The sequence below is a fragment of the Tenrec ecaudatus genome, chromosome 10, assembly GCF_050624435.1.
Source record: "Tenrec ecaudatus isolate mTenEca1 chromosome 10, mTenEca1.hap1, whole genome shotgun sequence".
Classification (NCBI taxonomy): Eukaryota; Metazoa; Chordata; class Mammalia; order Afrosoricida; family Tenrecidae; genus Tenrec; species Tenrec ecaudatus.
In genome coordinates, this window is record NC_134539.1 from 47,622,424 (window position 1) to 47,642,212 (window position 19,789).

Here is a 19,789-nt window from a genome sequence, read left to right on the forward strand (position 1 = left end):
AAACCACCATCTGACTTACTCTGACACTTGGCATCTGTCTGTGTCCATGTCTCATCCGGGTTGCAGGTAATGATGCTTTGACCTTGGAGCTGGAAGCCTTTCCTGCACTTGATCGACACATTCTGATCAACATAAAATTCCTTTTCAGACAGCAGAGCGTTCTCCGGGATTATGAAAGGGACAGGACATAGATTTGCTGTTAAAGAAGAAAAGAAATGCTTGCTGATATAATCCCTCCGATTTTCCTGTTTATAAAAGTGAAAGAGAGAGAGAGAGACATAGCCCTCCTAAGAGTGAGGCTGTTATTGATAATATGTGGTACAAGAATGCAGACCTTAAAATATCAAAATCAAATACGTACTGATTTTGAACTCATTTGGAATTATTTGAAAGGACAAAAATCAGAAACGATCTGAAAGTACCATGCTATTCTTGCTCTAATGCACAATTTAAAAATTCTGAGATGAAAAATTAAATAGTGGTCTAAAGTTAGGGTCCAGACATTTAAAACAGAAGATAAAAACAGGATTGCTTAATGCACGTGTGCTCTCTGGTTCCCGCCTTTAGCTTCATGGCGACATGGAAGCCGCCATCGTATGACAACCTGACAGATGAGTGAAGGGTTTCCAGACATAGCTATCACAAATTACCTTTACTTCCTACATGTATGTATACTTTATCATTATAATATTGCCTATGAATATATTCCCTTTTCTCATTTCCCACCCTCAGTAGAAATCATTTTACATTATGTGAAGTTTTTGTTTTTTTCATCAAGTTGCATTTTTCCCCCCTAGGCACTTTGGACTGGTAATGATCTAAGAACTTCGATAAAAGACGTCCCTCACTGACCCATGGCCCTGCAGGGGACAGCACCGGAGACACAGGGTGGGAATTGCACCTGACCTGATCCCACCACACCGAGGCAAATCACTGGGGGAGTGCAGCGGAACAGCAAGGGAATGGAGCGGCAAGGACCCCAAGGAATGCTGAAAGTGGACTTTGGGGCCAGGGCGTGGTACCCCAATAGACTTGACTGGAAAACACCCCTAAAGGCCAACAAATGATCCTTAAACAAAAAAAAAAAAGGAAAGAAAAAGTTGATGCAAGGAATGGATCATTAAATAAGTCACGTCAGCAGATGTTTAAAATATGCTGTAGCATGGATTTGGATATGCACCAATGGCTTTTTCTGGGCCAGCCTCAGCCACCAGTGAGGTTTGCCCTGTGCCTCAGCTACTTGGGAAACAAATCCAAAAACACAATTCAATGAACACATGTCCTAAGTCAACACACACGTTTGCAGAGAGGAACCGGGTGGCTCCAGGATTCGTTGTCGGTGCAGCGAGCCTTCGGCGCCCCTTCTAGGCTGTAGCCCCGGTTGCAGGAATACGTCACACTGGGCACACCGGTGGCATTTTCAACTTCTGCTTTTCCGTGCTGGAACTCGAGTGGGGCTTCACACCTGGTCTCTAAAGCAAAAAATAAAAGTCACCCAAGGAACGTTTTCCTCAATTCTCTTTTCTGTTACAATGGCTTGATACAATATATGAAATGCTGTGCTCATTTGTATGAGGTGTGATCAACAGAGAAGGAGGAAAAATGGCATGTGTGTGATCAATGTTGCTGTTAGCTGCAGTGCAGTCGACTTTGAGTCACAGGGACCCATGTTTTACCGAGGAGAACTGCTCCTTAGGGATTTCATGGCAGTGATCTTAATAGAAGCAGAGTGCTCATATTTTCCCCTGGTGGCTTAATGGGTTATGGATTGGGCTGCAAGCCGCAAGGTCAGCAGTTTGAAACCCGTAGCGTCTCAGTGGGAGAAAGACGAGGCTTTCTACTTCCATATAGTCTAGGAAACCCACAGGGCAATTCTCCTCTGTCCTATCTGGTCCCTATGTGTCTGAATTGACTTGATGCCAGTGAATTTGATTTTGGTTTGAGCTAGGTGGGCTCACTAGGTGGGTTAGTGATCCAGCAAAAATCATAAACACCAACTACAGGCTGCTGTGCCTCATTAGCTCCATGAATCTTGAAGCACATTGCCGCCTTTTGCTGTGCATAATGCTGGGAGTCTAGAAGAAGAGGTGTATGAAATGGCATCTTTCCATTTATTAATCCCTCCAGTGGGCACGATGTTGCATACATGATCTACCTTATGACAGCCGGCCTTGCCACATCCAACAGAATGTGTCAAGTTGTTAGAATTTCAGATAAACAACAGCATCCCAGTATATTTTCCAGTGCAACCGTATGGGCCATATGCTCTTTAAACAAACACGGTTTGCCAAATAAGCTTGAGGAGTGTTCTCACAAAATGGGTTCATGTAAAATTCCATTCAAGGTGTATTTATTTATTTGATGGGCGATATACTATCACTTGAATAAGATGCTAGTATTGGCCAGTGGGGTCACCAGAAATAAATAGCTTGAAAGGTTTAATTACAATTCTTTGAAGAGAACCCAGAAATGTAATGCAAATAAATTCAATAATTAACTAGGTTCTGAAACTGAATGTTTGCCATTTCAGTCAGTAATCTTGTGAGCTTTTCCAATTTAATCATTAATCTCTCCTCCACATTTCTGACACTTTTAATGGTTTGGTGCCCTTGAGTCAACCCCCATGAAAGTCTCTCATAGAGTTTATGGAGTTTGTTTTTAAAATTTGGGTAAAATTATAAATGAACTTAAAAAGACGTAATCCCATTACTAATTGAGGTCTTCAGAATCATTTTTAGAAATTCAAAGTGTAGTTGGACTCACTTTTGCATGTTGCCGCCCTTCCACTCCACTGTCTGTTTTCCTGACAGACACGTTCCCTAGTCCCCTGAGAAGTAATGAAGAAAGGCCATTGACAAGATTGTAACATTATAAAAAAGAGAGCAAAGCAATAGAAGTTATTAAACTGACTCAGCACTGAAATGCAAAACTATATTAGACATATTTTCAAAAGTGGGTTTAGATTGTTAAAAAATTTTTTCATGAAGTTACTTCAAAATTTGCACTTCAGTAGACTCACACAATGATAGTTTTGCTTCATTTGTTCTTTCACATGATCCTTCAGCAACGGCCGATAACCAGTGTGTTTGAGAAACGGTAGAGCCGGTGCCACTGACCAGCATGGCTATGCTAGGGACTGAAAAGGGAAGTCAATCTGCTGGGCAAACTGCCACCCCAACTCACTGAGATATGCTTAGAAGAATATGTTTTTTATTCAGAGCAGGGAGTTTAGCCAAATACTTTTAGTGTTTTTAATTGAACGTATCTTTCAATACCTGAGAAGTATATCAAGGAATGTGTACCAGCTCTTTTACATCCATTGAACATGAAATATGTTTGACACTTTATTGATACAAGAATGTGGATTTTCAATGAGGCAGCATCCACTAAACATAAAAGTGTCCGATTAAGTGCCGCCTATATAAAGCTTTAAATATGTTGATGAACTGTTTCTAAAATGCACTGACTTGGCTCAATTTACTTGCACAGGATTTGTAATGATCATTCTGAATTAAATAATGTTTTTCCTCAGTAGCTTTTAGACCCTGAAAGCTACACAGATTGCTCCTTGTAGCTATTGAGATAAGATAACTTCTTTGATTCCTGGAAATAACTGCAATGAGGTGTTTTTTTTTTCCCCTTCTTCCTCTATTTCCATTCCTTATCTTTTCTTTCAGCAAACAGTGTTATTCATGACAGCAACCCTTTTCTCAGTTTAAATATCCAGTCTATGAAGCAGAGCACTGGTTAAGAACTCATCAGTTAACTGAAAGGCTGCATGGGAATGTGAGGTAGCAGTCCCCTTCCATAAAGATCTACAACTCTGGAAATTGGGCCTCCACGCAAGTAAGCCCTCAACGCAGAAACATTTTCTTCTATTAGACTGTCATTCCATGATACTCACCTTCAGGGTTCATAAGCAAATGTGGTGAGGAAAGCTGATGGTGCCCAGATATCAAAAGAGATAGCATCTGGGGTCTGAAAGGCTTGAAGAAAAACAAGCAGCCAGCTAGCTCAGAAGCAACAAACCCCACATGGAAGAAGCACACCAACCTGTCTGATTATGAGGTATCGATCGGATCAGGCATCAAAGAACAAAAAATCGTATCATTGTGAATGAAGGGAAGTGAGGAGAGGCAATGGACATCCCCTTACAGAAAGGTCACGGGGAGGAGACGAGCCAGTCAGGGTTCAGTATAGCAATGATGAAACATACAACTTTCTTCTAGTCCTTTAATGCTTCCTCCCCTTCACTATCAAATCCCAATTCTACCTTACAAATCCAACTAGACTAGAGGATGTATACTGGTACAGATAGGAACTGGAAACACAGGGAATCCAGGGCAGATAGACCCCTCAGGACCAATAATGAGAGTGGCAATACCAGGAGGGTAAAGCAAAGGTGGGGGAGAAAGGTGGAACCAATCACAATGATCTGCATATAACCCCCTCCCTGGGGGATGGACAACAGAAAAGTGAGTGAAGGGAGACGTCAGACAGTGTAAGATATGACAAAATAGCAATAATTGATAAATTATGAAGGGTTTGTGAGGGAGGGAAGGAGGGGAAAAATGAGGAGCTGATACCAAGGGCTCAAGTAGAAAGAGAATGTTTTGAGAAGAATGATGGCAACAAATATACAAATGTGCTTGACACAATGGATGTATGTATGGATGTGATAGGAGTTGTACGAGCACCCAATGAGTTTTTTAAAAGATTGAACTATTAAATTACATGATATATGACATCTATGCCAGCAAAAAAAAAAAAAGGTTTACAACCCTGGAAACTCCATGGGGAAGTTCTGTCTGAGGGTGTCTATGAGTCAGTATCGACTTAATGGCAATAAGTTTTATGGGCTGGAGCAGCAAACAAGATAGACAAGGCTCAGACTGACCCTGTGACACTGAGGCAAACCACTAATAGCGTGCGGCAGAGCAACCATGGGAGCAGAGCAAGGAGCCCCCGAGAGAGTACAAAGGAGACTCTGGGGCCAGAGCGTGGCACCCCATCGGACCTGACTGAAGGACACGTGATCTATTTACAGGTTTTTCTTTCTTTTAAAAAATTTTCCTTTTAATTAATTTATTATGGGTAATTGGTTTCCTTTTTTGTTGTCAACACTGTGTTCTCACTCATCGCCTATCTTGCTATGACTTGATTTTTGGTGCATATTATTATCTCTACAGATCTATCTAGAAAAAATAGACTGGATGAATAATCTGGAGGAGAAAACAATGGGACCAATGATTCCAGGGGGACATGGGAGAGGGAGAGGAGGAGGCAAGGAGGTGGTACTGACCAACCCAGGGACAGGGGAGCAATAGGTGATCCAAAATCAGTAGCAAGGAGGGTGTGAGTGGTCTCGTAGGGATTCATCAAGGGCAAGGTAACCGAGAGAAATTACTGAAACCCAAATGAAGGCTGAGCAGGATAGTGGGGCAAGAGGAAAGTAAAAGGAAATAGAGGAAAGAACTAGGTGACACAGGGAATCCAGGGTGGATGATACCTTCAGGACCAGGGGTGTGAGGGGCGATACTGGGAGGGTAGAGGGTGAGTGGGTTGGAAAGGGGGAACTGATTACAAGGATCTACATGTGACCTCCTCCCTGGGGGATGGACAACAGAAAAGGGGGTGAAGGGAGATGTCAGACAGGGCAAGATATGACACAATAATAATTTATAAATTATCAAGGGTTCATAAGGGAGGGGGGATCGGGGAGGGAGGGGGAAAAAAGTGGACCTGATGCAAAGGACTTAAGTGGAGAGCAAATGCTTTGAAAATAATTAGGGAAAAGAATGTACAGATGTGTTTTATACAATTGATGTATGTATATGTATGGATTGTGATAAGAGTTGTATGAGCCACTAATAAAATGTTAAAAAAAATAAAACCTCTAGTCAATAGGAGTTAAAAAATAGAAATATTTGAAAAGAACTAGGTATTGTTGACAAATAAAATCTGCCACACTCTCACTTTTAAAATATATTTCACTGTTAGTGCTTTTAAAAATTATTAAAAATTAGTTCAGAAAAGTCATTTGGCTGAGAATCTCTAGGCTCTTGCTTTCCCCCTCTTTTCTAGAGCAGTTTTGGTGATATGGTGTGATAGGTCTTATGTTTATGATGAGGAGAAACTTCAGATAAATTCTTACCTGCATTATTTAACATTTCTAAAGTCTAAGAGAGAAATCAGTTATTCTCCAATGTATTATTTAATAATTTAAAAATTATTAGTCTTTACTGTGAACTTTTATATTAGAATTTTAAAAATCTAAGGAGAAAATGCCAAACAGCTGCCTTATTCGAGTGTAATACTTTTAATTATTGATTTCATATAACAAATTTAGTAATTTTCTGAGATCCGGTTGAATCTAGTGTTTATTAGATGTATTCCACTGAATAAATAAAACATTTATTGTCATTTCCCTTTACCAACAAAGGAAAACATAAAAATGTAGGTAATTTGAATATATTTGCAAGCATTCTCACTTAATTTGTCTTCTCTGTAAGTCTAAATTAACAAGACTGATTGTGAAATAGAAAGCATTTCTACAATGTCTCAGTATTATAAAAAGAGAAGGGGTCTTAGTTTTATTTAAAATCTACCCTTCAATAAGTGAAAAAAGTTTAAAATATCTAGTGTAATATATTTTTCTGATGCATAAAATATGGATGAAAATATATTGAGTACTTGATTTGTTGAAACAATAAAGCACAGTTATGAAGGACTTCCAAAAGTATCTGGAAAACTAGAATAAAGGGGATTTTCCTACCAACTTGTCGAAGCCCCTCGTGTCATTGTGTCACACGGGTGCTAATTGAGAAAATGGACACAGATGAGTAACAGTAACATTACAATAAATCCTTGGTAGAAGAAATTGTGGATCTGAGAATTTTCCCTGTAATTAACCTAAATTTTAGATTAAATAATTCTAAGTTTGCAAATTTATATCTTTTTTCCTATTACATAGTATAATCTATAAAATGTTTATCTGAACACTAGTATATGTTGGTGTTATTTCTAATGAAAAATATTTTGTAAACAAGATACTCCTTTAGTCTTTCCAAAAATGCAAGGGTGTGGTTGACTGGCATTCCTTGAAACAGTGTGTAAAGAATGGACAGAGAGGATTATCACTGTAATCCTGGACAACTTTCAAAACATATTTAAATGTTATGGGTCTTTATCGACTTCATAGCAGGGAAACTGCATATACACATATACAAAGGAATTTCAAACACTTGTGAAAATAATCCTTTATGTTTAAGTACATTTTGCACTAATTTGTAAAACCCTTCATGTATGTACTTATATTCAAATGCATTTAAGCTTCTTTAATGCAGTAATTTATAGAATGTTAGTATGCTAATGAATAAATATGAATATAAACTATTAAAAAAACAAAAAAACTAGGTGACAAAGGGTATTTATAGAAGTCTAAAGACTGGAATGTACATATATAAATATATTTATATGAGTGTAGGGAAACAGATCTATGTACATATATTTATAGGTTTAGTACTAAGGCAGTAGATGAACATTGGGCCTCCACTCAAGCACTTACTCAATGCAAGGATACTTTGTTCTATTAAATTGGCATTCAAGGATGCACACCTTCCTGACACGATTGCTGAAGAAAAATGTGTGCATAAGCAAATGTGGTGAAGAAAGCTGACGGTGCCTGGCTATGAAAAGACATAGTGTATGGGGTCTTAAAGGCTTGAAGATAAACAAGCGACCATCTAGCTGAGAAGCATCAAAGCCCACATGGAAGAAGCACACCAGCCTGTCTGACCACAAGGTGCAGAAGGGACCAGTTATCAGACATCAAAGAACTAAAAATCATATCAATGGGTGCCCACCTCCCTGATATGATCAATAAAGACAAACGTGTGCATAAGCAAATGTGGTGAAGAAAGCTGATGATGTCCAGCTATCAAAAGATATAGCATCTGGGGTCTTAAAGGCTCGAAGGTAAGCAAGTGGCCATCTAGTTCAGAAGCAACAAAACCCACATGGAAGAAAAACACCAGCCTGTGTGACCTCAAGCTGTTGAAGGGGTCAGGTATTAAGCATCAAAGAACAAAAAAGCATATCATTGAAAATGTGGGTGAGTGCAGAGTGGAGACTCAAAGTCCATTGGTAGCCAACGGGACACCCCTTACTGAAGGGTTGTGGGGAGATCAGCCAGTCAGGGTGCAGAGTAGCAACGATGAAACATATAACTTTCCTCTAGTTCTAAAATGCTTCCTCCCAACCCACTATCATGATCCCAATTCTACCTTACAAATCTGGCTAGACCAGAGGATGTACATAGGTACAGATAGCAACTGAAAACACAGGGAATCCAGATCAGATGACTCCTGCAGGACTAGTGGTGAGAGTGGCGATACCTGGAGGGTGGAGAGAATGTGGGGTATAAAGGGGGAACTCATTACAAGAATCTACGTATAGCTTCCTCCCTGGGATGGACAGCAGAGAAGGCGGGGGGAGATGTCGGAGAGTGTAATATATGACAAAATAATAATTTATGAATGATGAAGGGTTCATGAGGTAGGAGAGAGTGGGGAGGGAGGGGAAAATGAGCAGCAGATATTAAGGGCTCAAGTAGAAGGCAAATGTTTTGAGAATGGTGATGGCAACAAATGTACATATGTTCCTGACACAATGGATGTATGCATGGGTTGTGATAAGAATTTTATGAGCCCCCAAAATGATTTTTTAAAAGATAAACAAGGCTACGTTCTAACTGAAACCATTAGGTCCTAAGTAATGCATCAAGGAACTTGGACTAAAGCATATATATGAATTTCAGCATATGGATTTTGTGACGTGTGTTTCCATTGTCCAGAGCCAACTGGATATTTTATTGTCTTGAGAAGCTGTCTTCTTAATCACATGGTATCCGAGAAGGCATTTTTTCTTGGTTTTTATTTGGATCTAGTAATATCTTTCTCATTCTTGGAGGTCATATCTAAATCATTGCTATTTACATAATATTGTCATGAGAAGTATAATTCCATTGAGCTTCAATTTGAGAAAAATATAATCACTTAAGTAACAGCAGTTACTTAAACCATAAATGAAAGAAAAGTCAAAATTACTTTTGAGGAGAGATGAAAAATTGTGTTAACATTCTTATGGTTCTGGCTGTACAGTAGTTGCTTCATTTGAAAGTAGAAGCAACTGTGAAGAGAATTTACTTCTATTTTCAGGATGTGGGGGTGAAGGGTAGAATCCAGACCTTGGGGGAAGATAATGAGGAAAACCCCTTGGTGCACAGACATGCCTCACTGTGAAAGCAGATATGGCAGGCCAGGAAAGCCTCTAGGTGGGAAATACCCTCCGGAAGCTCCATCCATGTTTCTTGGTGAAGGTGGAAGCTTTGCAGTCCCTCTTCTTATGAAAGTCCCCTTGTTTCCATTGGACACAGTGGACCTCTGATTGGAGGTGGAGGCACAAGCCCAGATTCAGTTGCTTCATTTTGGGTAGGGAGAGGTGAATCAAGCACGGCTAAATGACCAAGACTATCTTTTGGATAATTTTTACTCAATTCCATTTCTGAGGATCCTGGCCCATTCACTTTGTGTCAAGAAGGCATACTAAAACACCTGGGCGCTGCTGGTCCAGACAGCCTATCAGAAGTAGAATAAAATCTACCTCGCCTTTGAGGAAGAAGATCTGGATTAGGATGAGGTTGGCCTGATGGGAGAAATCATCATTCTATGATCCCATTCCCATGGAGGTGACAGAGAACCAGTGTCCCAAGCTGCTCTATGAGGATCAAATAATCTATCATAGCATGTCTCCTCTTTCATAGTAATCTGATGGTCCCAAAGATTCCCTAGTCCTTTGCGCCTCTTCCTCCCCTCCTGGAAGCACAGGTGAAAGTCTGAGTGGACCTTCCAACAAATTTGGAGAGGAGAGAAAAACTCTCGCTTCAGATGAAAGACCAGACCAACAGAGAGAGGCCATGCAGGGAATGCTTTCTGTATCTGGAACATCAATTGCATAAGGATCTTTTTCTAAAAGTTCATATTTTAACTGTGCTTCAGTTAACTTTTGTCTGCCATGAGCATTTTCTTTCCTGAAATCATTCAGGTTTCCTTCAGCTTCTGAGTTGTCAACCAATTATTATGTGCTTTTTTTCCTTGTGAGAAGTAATGTGCCCTTGATGAAAATAATGGTTCTCTCCAATTCTCTTCAAGACCTTTGGCTTACTTGATATAGGCCTCTGGGTCTTCAGCTGGATGACTGAGTTTTCCATCAGCTTAGCAAAGTTTCTCCTGCATCTCTAATTCGTCATTTTCACCCACGGCTAATTTCCTGTGAAGTTTCATTCCATTGTCTTGATGCAGTTCCATCATGACTTTAAGTTCCTTCTTCTGAAGGTTTTGATTCTAGTTTCAAATTGAATATTTTCTGCAAAGACGATAGTTCAATCTGGAGCTCTTTAATGCATCCGGCTGTCTCCCTTTGCTTTATCTACTTCAGCTAGCTCAATCTAAATTCGGTTTCTTCCTTCTTCTAAGGGTTTAAAAGAAGCATTTAACTTAACAGCATGGATTAGTTTCTTCAAAGCTTCTCTTGGCTGATCATCTAAATGGGTACCATTTTCTGGTTCACTCTTCATCTCCAGTTCCAAGTTGTCCTCTTCTATTCTTTCATCTTCAGAGGCTTGATCTGATTTTTCTCTATCATTCAAAACGTGTTCTCTGTATACTTTGGAGCTTTCAAATGCTATTTTTCTGTTTATTGAGTTCATTCAATTTTTGCTTTCCCACTCTTCAGCATCTTGTAAAAGCTGTGTCTGGTTTCCCTGAAATTGGGAATTTTCATTCAAAGCATCTTTTATTGCTATCTTAAGTCATTCTTCATTCATTTGACATTTTCTGAAGGCCATTTTGGCTTCGGCTACATGTAATTTGAGCACTTCTGACACCTCTTCTAGGGACCGTATCCTTTCAGAAATATTCATTATCAATTCATCTGGTTTAGAATGTTTCTGTTTCTCTTCTAACTATTTTCCTAGAAATATTACGTCAGCCTCAGTATCAGATTCAGATCTGCCATTCTTTTCATGGGTTGCCTCTGGCATTTGTAGTCCATCAATGAACCCCAAACTCTGAGCTTCTGCTGACTGCTTTCCAAAGCTGGCACCCTTCAGAGAAGATTCTATGCCTTCCTACTCCTTTTGAACAAGACTACACTTTTCAAGTAGGACACTTTTCTTTCATCATTGCAGGAAGTTTTACAGCAAGTTGTTTTCCCCCTCTACCCACATTAAGTTGCTTCTATCTGATCAGAAACTTCTCCACTAAAATGAAAGAACAACACAAGATCCACAAATAGACACATATACCATCAAGTCTCAGGGACAAGCATTGGGCTGAGGCCCTGGTTTTATATCCTTAGGCAATTTAGCCACAGCCCTGTGCAGCTCCTCCAGAACCAGGCCTACATTTGACTTAAGGCAGCTCTGTAAAGCCTCCATCGTACCAAGGCTGTCTCGGGTGTTGTGACTGCAGCTATGGCCCAGCTACCCCATGTGGCCTGATGTCTTTCACATTTACTCTTCCATTCAAAAAAATTTTTGAGGTATCAATTTCATTATTAATAAATCTTTACTGGTAAGAATTCTACTGATGGTAATGAGAGGATACAATCATGACAACAATAATGCAATTACCTCTATAAAAATTGAACAAAAATCCCAAGTGTCCAGTTGTAATATTGAAAGATTCTATGGGTCACATAAAGATCAAGGATTGCAACCATCTGTATGGATTACAACTCAATGTAAAGAAAACAAAGATCCTCATAACTGGATCAATAGACAACATCATGAGAAATGGAGGGAAGATTGAAGTTGTCAAGGAGTTTATCTTGCTTGAATCTGCAATTGATGCTCACGGAAGCGGCAGTCAAGAGATCAAAGGATACATTGTGTTAGACAAAATTTTAGCACAAGACCTCTTTAAAAAGTTGAAGAGCAAGCATGCTACTTAGATACCAAGCCATGCCATTTCATTTACCTCATATGAATGTGAAATTTGGATATTGTCTGAGGAAGACTGAAGAAAAATCCATGAATTCTAATTATAGTGTTGGCAAAGAATATTGAATGTACCATGGACTGCCAAAAGAGCAAACAGACATATCTTGGATGATGTACAGCCAGAATGCTCCTTGCAGACAGAGATGGAGAGATGTCGCCTCACGTATTTTGGATGTGCTATCAGAGAAGCCAGGCCCCGGAGAAGGACATCTTGCTTGGTAAAGTGGAGGAGCAGCGAAAAAGGACTTTGATGAGATAGACTGGTATAGTGGCTCCAATAATGGGTTCAAACATAAGAACAATTGTAAGGATGGCACAGGACTGGATGGTATTTCAGAATCTATTTTATGGCACCCCACAACAACACCATGGCTAAAATATTGAATGATGCAGGAAGCATGCAGAGAGTCACTGTACCAAAAAGAATTGCAATCAGATGGAGAGATCAGTCTCTGAAGAAGCACATCATGCTTGGTGATGCAGAGAGTAAGTCAAGAAGAGGGAGACCCTAAATAAGATGGACTGACACAGTGGTTGCAGCAGAGTGATAAAATCTAAAAATTGTGAGAGTGGAGCAGGACTGGGTAGTTTTTCCTTCTGCTATGCATAGAGTTCCTATGAGTTGGAATGTTGAAGTCTTTATTTTGATTCATCCCTTGGTTGGCTATAGAACATTTCCTCATACATGTGTAGTATAATTTTTAAAAACCATTTTATTGGTGGCTCATAAAACTCTTATCACAATCCATACATACATCCACTGTGTCAAGCACATTTGTACATTTGTTGCCATCATCATTCTCAAAACATTTTCTTTCTACTTGAGCCCTTGGTATCAGCTCCTCATTTGCCCCCTCCCTCACGAACCCTTGATAATTTATAAATTATTATTTTGTCTTACACTATTGGACGTCTCCCTTCACCCGCTTTTCTGTTGTCTGTCTCCCAGGGAGAGGGTTATAAGTAGATCCTTGTAATTGGTTCCCCCAACCTTCCCCTTATCTTTCTGCTATCACTACTCTCATTATTCGCCCTGAGGAGTTTATCTGTCCTGGATTCCCTGTGTTTCCAGTTCCTATCTGTACCAGTGTACATCCTCTTAGCCAGATTTGTTATGTAGAATTGGGATCATGGTAGTGAGGGTGGGGGCTGGGGGGGGAGGAAGATTTAGGACTAGAGGAAAATTGTATATTTCATTGTTGCTACACTGCACCCTGACTGGCTTGTCTCCTCCCTGTGATCCTTCTGTAAGGGGAGGTCCAGTTGCCTACAGATGGGCTTTGAGTCTCCACTCCTCACTCTCCCCCATTCACAATGATATGATTTTTTGTTCTTTGATGCCTGATACCTGATCCCCTTGACACCTCGTGATCACACAGGCTGGTGTGCTTCTTCCATATGGACTTTGTTGCTTCTGAGCTAGATGGCCACTTGTTTACTTTCAAGCCTTTAAGACCCCAGACATTATACCTTTTGATAGCCGAGCACCATCAGCTTTCTTTCCCACATTTGCTTATGCAATCCTTGTCTTCAGTGATCATGCCAGGAAGGTGAGCACCATGGAATGGCAGTTTAATAGAACAAAGTGTTCTTGCATTGAGGGAGTACTTGAGTAGAGGCCCTGTGTCTATCTGCTACCTTACTACTAAACCTATAAATATATGCACATAGATCTACTTCCCCATCATCATAAGAAATATACTTACATATGTACATGCCTGCATTTAGAGTTCTAGATGGCTCAAAAATTGCTTACCTCACACATAAATGTCAACAGATTTATATTATCTCTGATTGCTTTGTCTGGTTTTTGATGATAACACAATACTAAGAGTAATGATAATAACCACCTAACATTTAAGACAGATGCTGTAAAAAGGGTTATGCTCAGGACACAAGATCAACAAACAGAAAGAAGTCTACCAGACTGTTATATACATCGAACAAGTTCATGGTAGAGGAGATAAAAAAGAAGGTAGTACCCTTCACAATAGCCAAACACAAATGGAAATATCTAGGGATATATCTAACTGAAAAACAAAGTATTAGTAAGAGGAGAACTGTAGAACTCTATTATAAGAAACCAAGAATGACCTCCATAAATGGAAGGATATCCCATGCTCATGGATTGGAAGACTTAACATAGTAGAGATGTCAGTCCTGCGCAAGACACAATACAAGTTTAATACTATCCTCATACAAATACCAATGTTCTTCAAATAATTGAAAAACTGACTACCAACTTCATATGGAGAAGGAAAGAGCCCACAATTAGCAGAGAACTCCTCAGAAAGAAGGATAGAGTCAGAGGGCTTGCTTTACCTGACATTAGCACCTAATATACAGCCACAGTGGTCAAAACACCATGGTACTGGAATAATGAGAGATATTCAGATCAATATAAAAGAACCAAAAACCCAGAAATGAAAACATCAACAAACAGAAAATTCATCTTTGATAAGGGTCCCCAAAATATCAAGTGGGGAATGGATGCCTTCTTCAACAAGAGGTGCTGGAAGAAATGGATATCTACCTAGAGAAAAATGAAGCAAGACCCTTACCTCACTCCATGGACAAGAATAAACTGAAGGTGGATCACAGACCTCAAGGTAATATCCCAAACTATTAGGGCCATCAATGAGGGAATTGGGACAAAGCTGAGAACTTTGGTGCAGGGACTACAATACATAGACTAATAGAACCAGGGAAGGACACAAACACTGAGGAAGCACACATTGACAAGTAGGATATACTGAATATTAAGCAACGGTGTACATCAAAAGACTTCGCCAAGAGAATCGAAAGACTTCGCCAAGAAAATCGAAAGACTTCGCCAAGAAAATAATAAGTAAGCCCACAGACTGGGAAAACAGCTTTAGCGATGACATATCAGACAAAGGCCTTATGACTAAAACCTACAACACTCAGCTAGCCTACAATAAGAAACAAATAATCCATTGAGGAGATGGGCAAAAGACCTGAACAGAAGTTTCACAAGGACAGAAATCTAGATGGCCAACAAACATACGAGAAAATGTTCCCAGTCATTAGTCATAAGGGAAATGCAAATTAAAACAACTATGAAATACCACCTAGCACCCTCAAAGATAACCCAATTCAAAAAACAGTAAGCAACAAGTGTTGGAAGGGATGTAGTGAGATAGGAACTCTCATCCACTGCTGGTCATCCTGTAGGCATGTACAGCCTTATGGAAAATTATATGCTGATACCTAAAACAAATGGAAATCAAGCTACCATACAACCCAGCAATCTCTCCCCTGGGCATATACCTATAAGAAGTAATAAACAGACCACAACCACACATCTGTTCATCGCAGCACAGTTCACAATCACAAAGAACTGGAAACAGCTTAAATTTTCATCAACCGATGGATGGATTTAAAAACTCTGGTAGATAGATACAATGGAGTACTATGCATCCCCATAGAGCAGTGATGAATGCTTGAAGCACATTGATGCATGGGAAGAGTTGGAGGAAAGTATGCTAAGTGAAGTAAGCCAAGCACAAAAGGACAAGCACAACACGAATCCACTGAGGTTAACTTAAAAAGCACAAGGGGCATAGGAGAAAAGCCACCAAATGCACAAATTCTCAGGGTGAGGTCCAGGCATTTTTGCGGGGGGCAGACCCCACCCTGAGATGCATATGGCAGCCATCTAAAAAGGAGGGGAAAGGGGAAAAAGGGAGAAGAAGAAGAAAGGAGGATGTGGACCATGGGTGGTCGAGCAGGGCACTAACCCCCATACAGGGAGAGTATTATTCATGTCTCCACAGGAAACCAACTTGGGCACCAAGCGTCGAGTGCAACATACCGGCATGAAGCAGGGAACTAACAGAAAGGTCTGTGGGGCCATCCATAGTCCCAGCTAAGTCGGCCCCCTCCCCAGAAGAATGCACTACAGAAGACAGCATTGCAGATACAGCCTGGGGAGAGTGGTGGGTCTGCCCAGACCACATGAGAACAACTAAGAGGGAAAGAGAGAGAGAAAAGTGCATCCTGACCCACCAGACTTCTAGGACGACATTCCTGCTCGGAGCAGCCAATGCACAGAGAGGACCGAGGAGCTGGTCCTACATGATGCCCCTCACTGACCCACAGTTCCAAGGGGCACAGCACTGGAGACAGAGTACAGGCATTGTGCCCAGTCTGTCTCCTCCCTCGCCCTTCCCCCCAAAAAAGACATGAAGGGAGAGCAACAGAGCAGCAGGGGGAGAAAAACAATGAAGTCCCTGAGGAATCCCGAAAACAGACTTTGGACTCGGTGGGCAGGGCGTGGCACTTCACCAGATCTGATTGGAAACCATCAGAAGGGCCACCAGACAGCCCTGGAACTACTTATAGACTTTTTTCTTTCTTATGTCTATCTACATAGGATCAGCAGGACAACCAATCCCAAAGAGAAAACAATGGGGTAATGGCTCTGGGAGGACATGAGAGAGGAGCAGGAGCGGGAGGGAGGGGGTATCCAATAAACCCAGGGACAAGGGAACAATAAGAGATCTAAATTGATGGCCAGGAGGGCATAGATGCCCGGTGGGGGTTGATCAAGTGCAATGTAGCAGAGAGAAAGTGCTGAGAGTTGAGTGAAGGGCAAACAAGATAGTAGGACAGGAGGAAAGTAAAAAGAAATAGAGGAAAGAACTAGGAGGCAAAAGACATATATAGAAGTATAAGTATAGGCACGCATATATGCAAATATATTAATAGGGATCTAAGTTTATGTAAATATATTTTAATGTTAAGTAGTAAGGTAGCAGACAGGCTTTGGGTCTCTACTCAAGTACTCCCTCAACACAAGAACACTTTCTTCTCATAACTTGGCATTCTGTGTGATGCTCACCTTTCAGAAGGATCACTGAAGTAAAAATGGGTGCATAAGAGAGTCTGGGGTCTTAAAGGCTTGAAGTTAAAACAAGCGGCCATCTAGCAGAGAAGCAAACCCACATGGAAAAAGCACACCAGCCTGTGTGATCATGAGATGTGGATGGGAGCAGATATCAGGCATCAGAAGACCCCAAACAAACAAATATATTGATGCAAATGGTGGGAGTCAGAGAGGAGACCCAAAGCCCATCTATAGACAGTTGGACATGCCCTCACAGAAGGGTCACAGGAAGGAACGAGTCAGCCAGGGTGCAGTATAGCCCTGATGGAACACACCATTCCTCTAGTTCCTTAATGCTTCCCCCTTCCCCCACCTAATGACTCCAGTTCTACCTTATAAATCTGGCTAGACTGGAACATATACACTGGTACAGATAAGAGCTCTCGACACACAGGATCTAGGACAGATCAACCCCTCAGGAACAGTACTGGGTGTAGCAATACCATGAGGGTAGAGAGAAGGGGGGTGGGGGGAGAAGGGGGAGAAACGGAACTATCTACAATAATCAATGTATTACCCACTCCCCCAGGGGAACAAACAACAGAAACACGGGCGAAGGGAGACAGTGGATGGTGTAAGATATGAAAATAATAATAATTTATCAGGGGTTCGATGGGGGAAGGGGCGGAAAGAGGAGCTAATACTAAGGGCTCAAGCAGAAAGAAAATGTTTTGAAAATGATGATGGCAGCATAAGTACAAATGAGCTTGATGCAATTGCTGTATGGATTGTTGTAAGAGCCCCCAATAAAATGATTTATTAATTTTAAAAATAAGAGGGGGTCCTGCTAGCCACTTTATCATTTGTCTCCTGTACTCAGAGTAAATGGCAGGGTGATTCCCTAAATGTTTAAGGCACATTTTCTACTTCCTCAACTTTAATAACTCTTCAGTTTGATATATATATGTTTAAATATATATTTCTCAAAATTTAAAACTATTTCTCAGAATATCATCCCGTTTTCCTCTTAATAAATTGCAGAGCACGTCTGTCACGTGATGAACAACTGGAGCCAATAGAGAAGCATTTCGCAATTGCACAAATCAGTACATCACCATCCTTCTTTTTCCCTTTAGTTTTCGGAGGAAGTAACAAGAGCCACGTAAGCCCATCTCTAGCTTTGAGAACCTCTCTCACGACAATCTTATGATTCCCTCGCCAGAGAACGGTGAGACCTGCGATCCAGATATAAAAGTCCCTGGCAAAGAAACGTCTGCAAAACCTACACTCACATCCTACTACACTGGTGAAAACAGGAACAGAGAGTTTCCTGAAAAAGAAGACGACAAGACTGTAGCTGACGCGAAGCGGTCTTCTTAAATGTCAGGTTTGAGGCTATGAGAAGACTTCCAGTCAAACCGATGTAGCCTCCCCACCCATGCAACAGCGTGACTAGAGTGCTGCCCACAGGGAGAGGTCTGACTTGCTTTGAGGATTGTTCAGGCCAGTCTGCATTGTGAGAACCTGGCATCTGTAATTGCTTAAGGAAATCTGGGCTTTCCATACTCAAATCCTGATGGTCACCTCTCCCTGGTGACAAGGATTTTCCTGATAAAAAGGATGATTATGGAGACGCCAAGCACAGATTTAATGATCAGTTGAAGTAACACTATCAGTCTAGCGGCTGGCATACGTCCTTCCTTTTCATCTTGTTGATTTTTCTGATTCGAGCCCGATTCTGCATGTTACAATGATAAATCCTCTTAAATACAACCTGGAAAGTAGGTTCTATATTCGAACAAAGTATAAAAGACTCCTTTTGGACCAATGTCTATGAAGCAAGACAGTGCTAACAATCAACGTGTTCCTGAGTCGAATGAAAGAAAAACTCTCGTTTATACAATCGGCTTCCTTACCTCGAGTTCGTAGCCAGGTTCACACTGATAGGTGACTATTCTTGCAAGCTCGTATTCACTGCCAACGATCCAGCCATGGTCGGGGCTTTCTGGTTTCCCACAAGAAACTGGACTGCAGGAATCCTCAGAAAATGGTGGCTCCCAAGTGCCATCCGGCTGCCCAGTCAATAAATAAAAGTTACGTTTAGGAGTTAATTTGGATTAAGAAGGAAATTTGAAAATAATGCTTGCCTAGTAGAATAACTCGGAAAAGTCAATGGGACCTGGAGTTTGGCTCTTCAGGTGGTTTGGGAATTGTCACTGAATAATTTTAGACATTTCTTGAACCCACAGAACAAGTATTTTAATTTTTTTCCTTAATGAGTCTAGGTAACAAAGCACACCGAGGAGTATGCTATCCTGAAAATGCACACTATACTGCCGACTGGATCGGGGAAGGAATTCAAACATTCCATAACAACCTATCCTTCCATTTCACCGGAAGGAGTGTGAGAAGCAGCAACTCTGAGCCATACAGTCGCAGTGCAAAGAGATGGTCTTGAGACGGTGGAGCGGGCCTTCGCCAGGTGGAAGCTCCAGCTGGAACTGACTTGAGGCAACAGCAGTCACACATGCGGGGTCCCGGGGAGAGGCCCACAGTGAACACGCTGTGAACTGAAAGGTTGGAGGCTCGAGTCCCATGAGCAGCACCCCAGCGAAAAGCCCTGGTGACTGACCGAGAACCTGAGGTATCCACTTTGACCCCTCACAATTTCGGGATAGGTTGCCCTAAGTTAGAAACAACATGCATCTCTTTTTTTCTTTTTCCTTTGGTGAGTCAAGGACTGAGTGATGCAGTTGGGTCGGTGATGAACTGCTAACCAAAAAGGTTGGCAGTTCAAACCCACTAGTCATTCCTCGGGAGGAAGCTGAGGCTCTCTGTTCCAGTAAGGTTTGATGGCCTCAGAACCCCTATATTGGGTC

General features: G+C 41.1%; 1 protein-coding gene and 1 pseudogene across 2 annotated transcripts in view; both read right to left on the reverse strand.

Moving 5' to 3' along the window:
- SVEP1 (sushi, von Willebrand factor type A, EGF and pentraxin domain containing 1) overlaps positions 1–19,789 on the reverse strand; it is a 203,651-nt gene that overhangs the window by 12,281 nt on the left and 171,581 nt on the right. For both annotated transcript variants that reach the window (XM_075560297.1, XM_075560298.1), the window contains 4 exons: positions 18,827–18,982; positions 2,764–2,827; positions 1,299–1,472; positions 20–196 (listed from right to left, as the gene is read on the reverse strand). In XM_075560297.1, coding sequence (XP_075416412.1) covers positions 20–196; positions 1,299–1,472; positions 2,764–2,827; positions 18,827–18,982 — 571 coding nt within the window. The remainder of the gene's footprint in view (positions 1–19; positions 197–1,298; positions 1,473–2,763; positions 2,828–18,826; positions 18,983–19,789) is intronic.
- LOC142460182 (melanoma inhibitory activity protein 2 pseudogene) lies at positions 9,142–11,497 on the reverse strand (annotated as a pseudogene).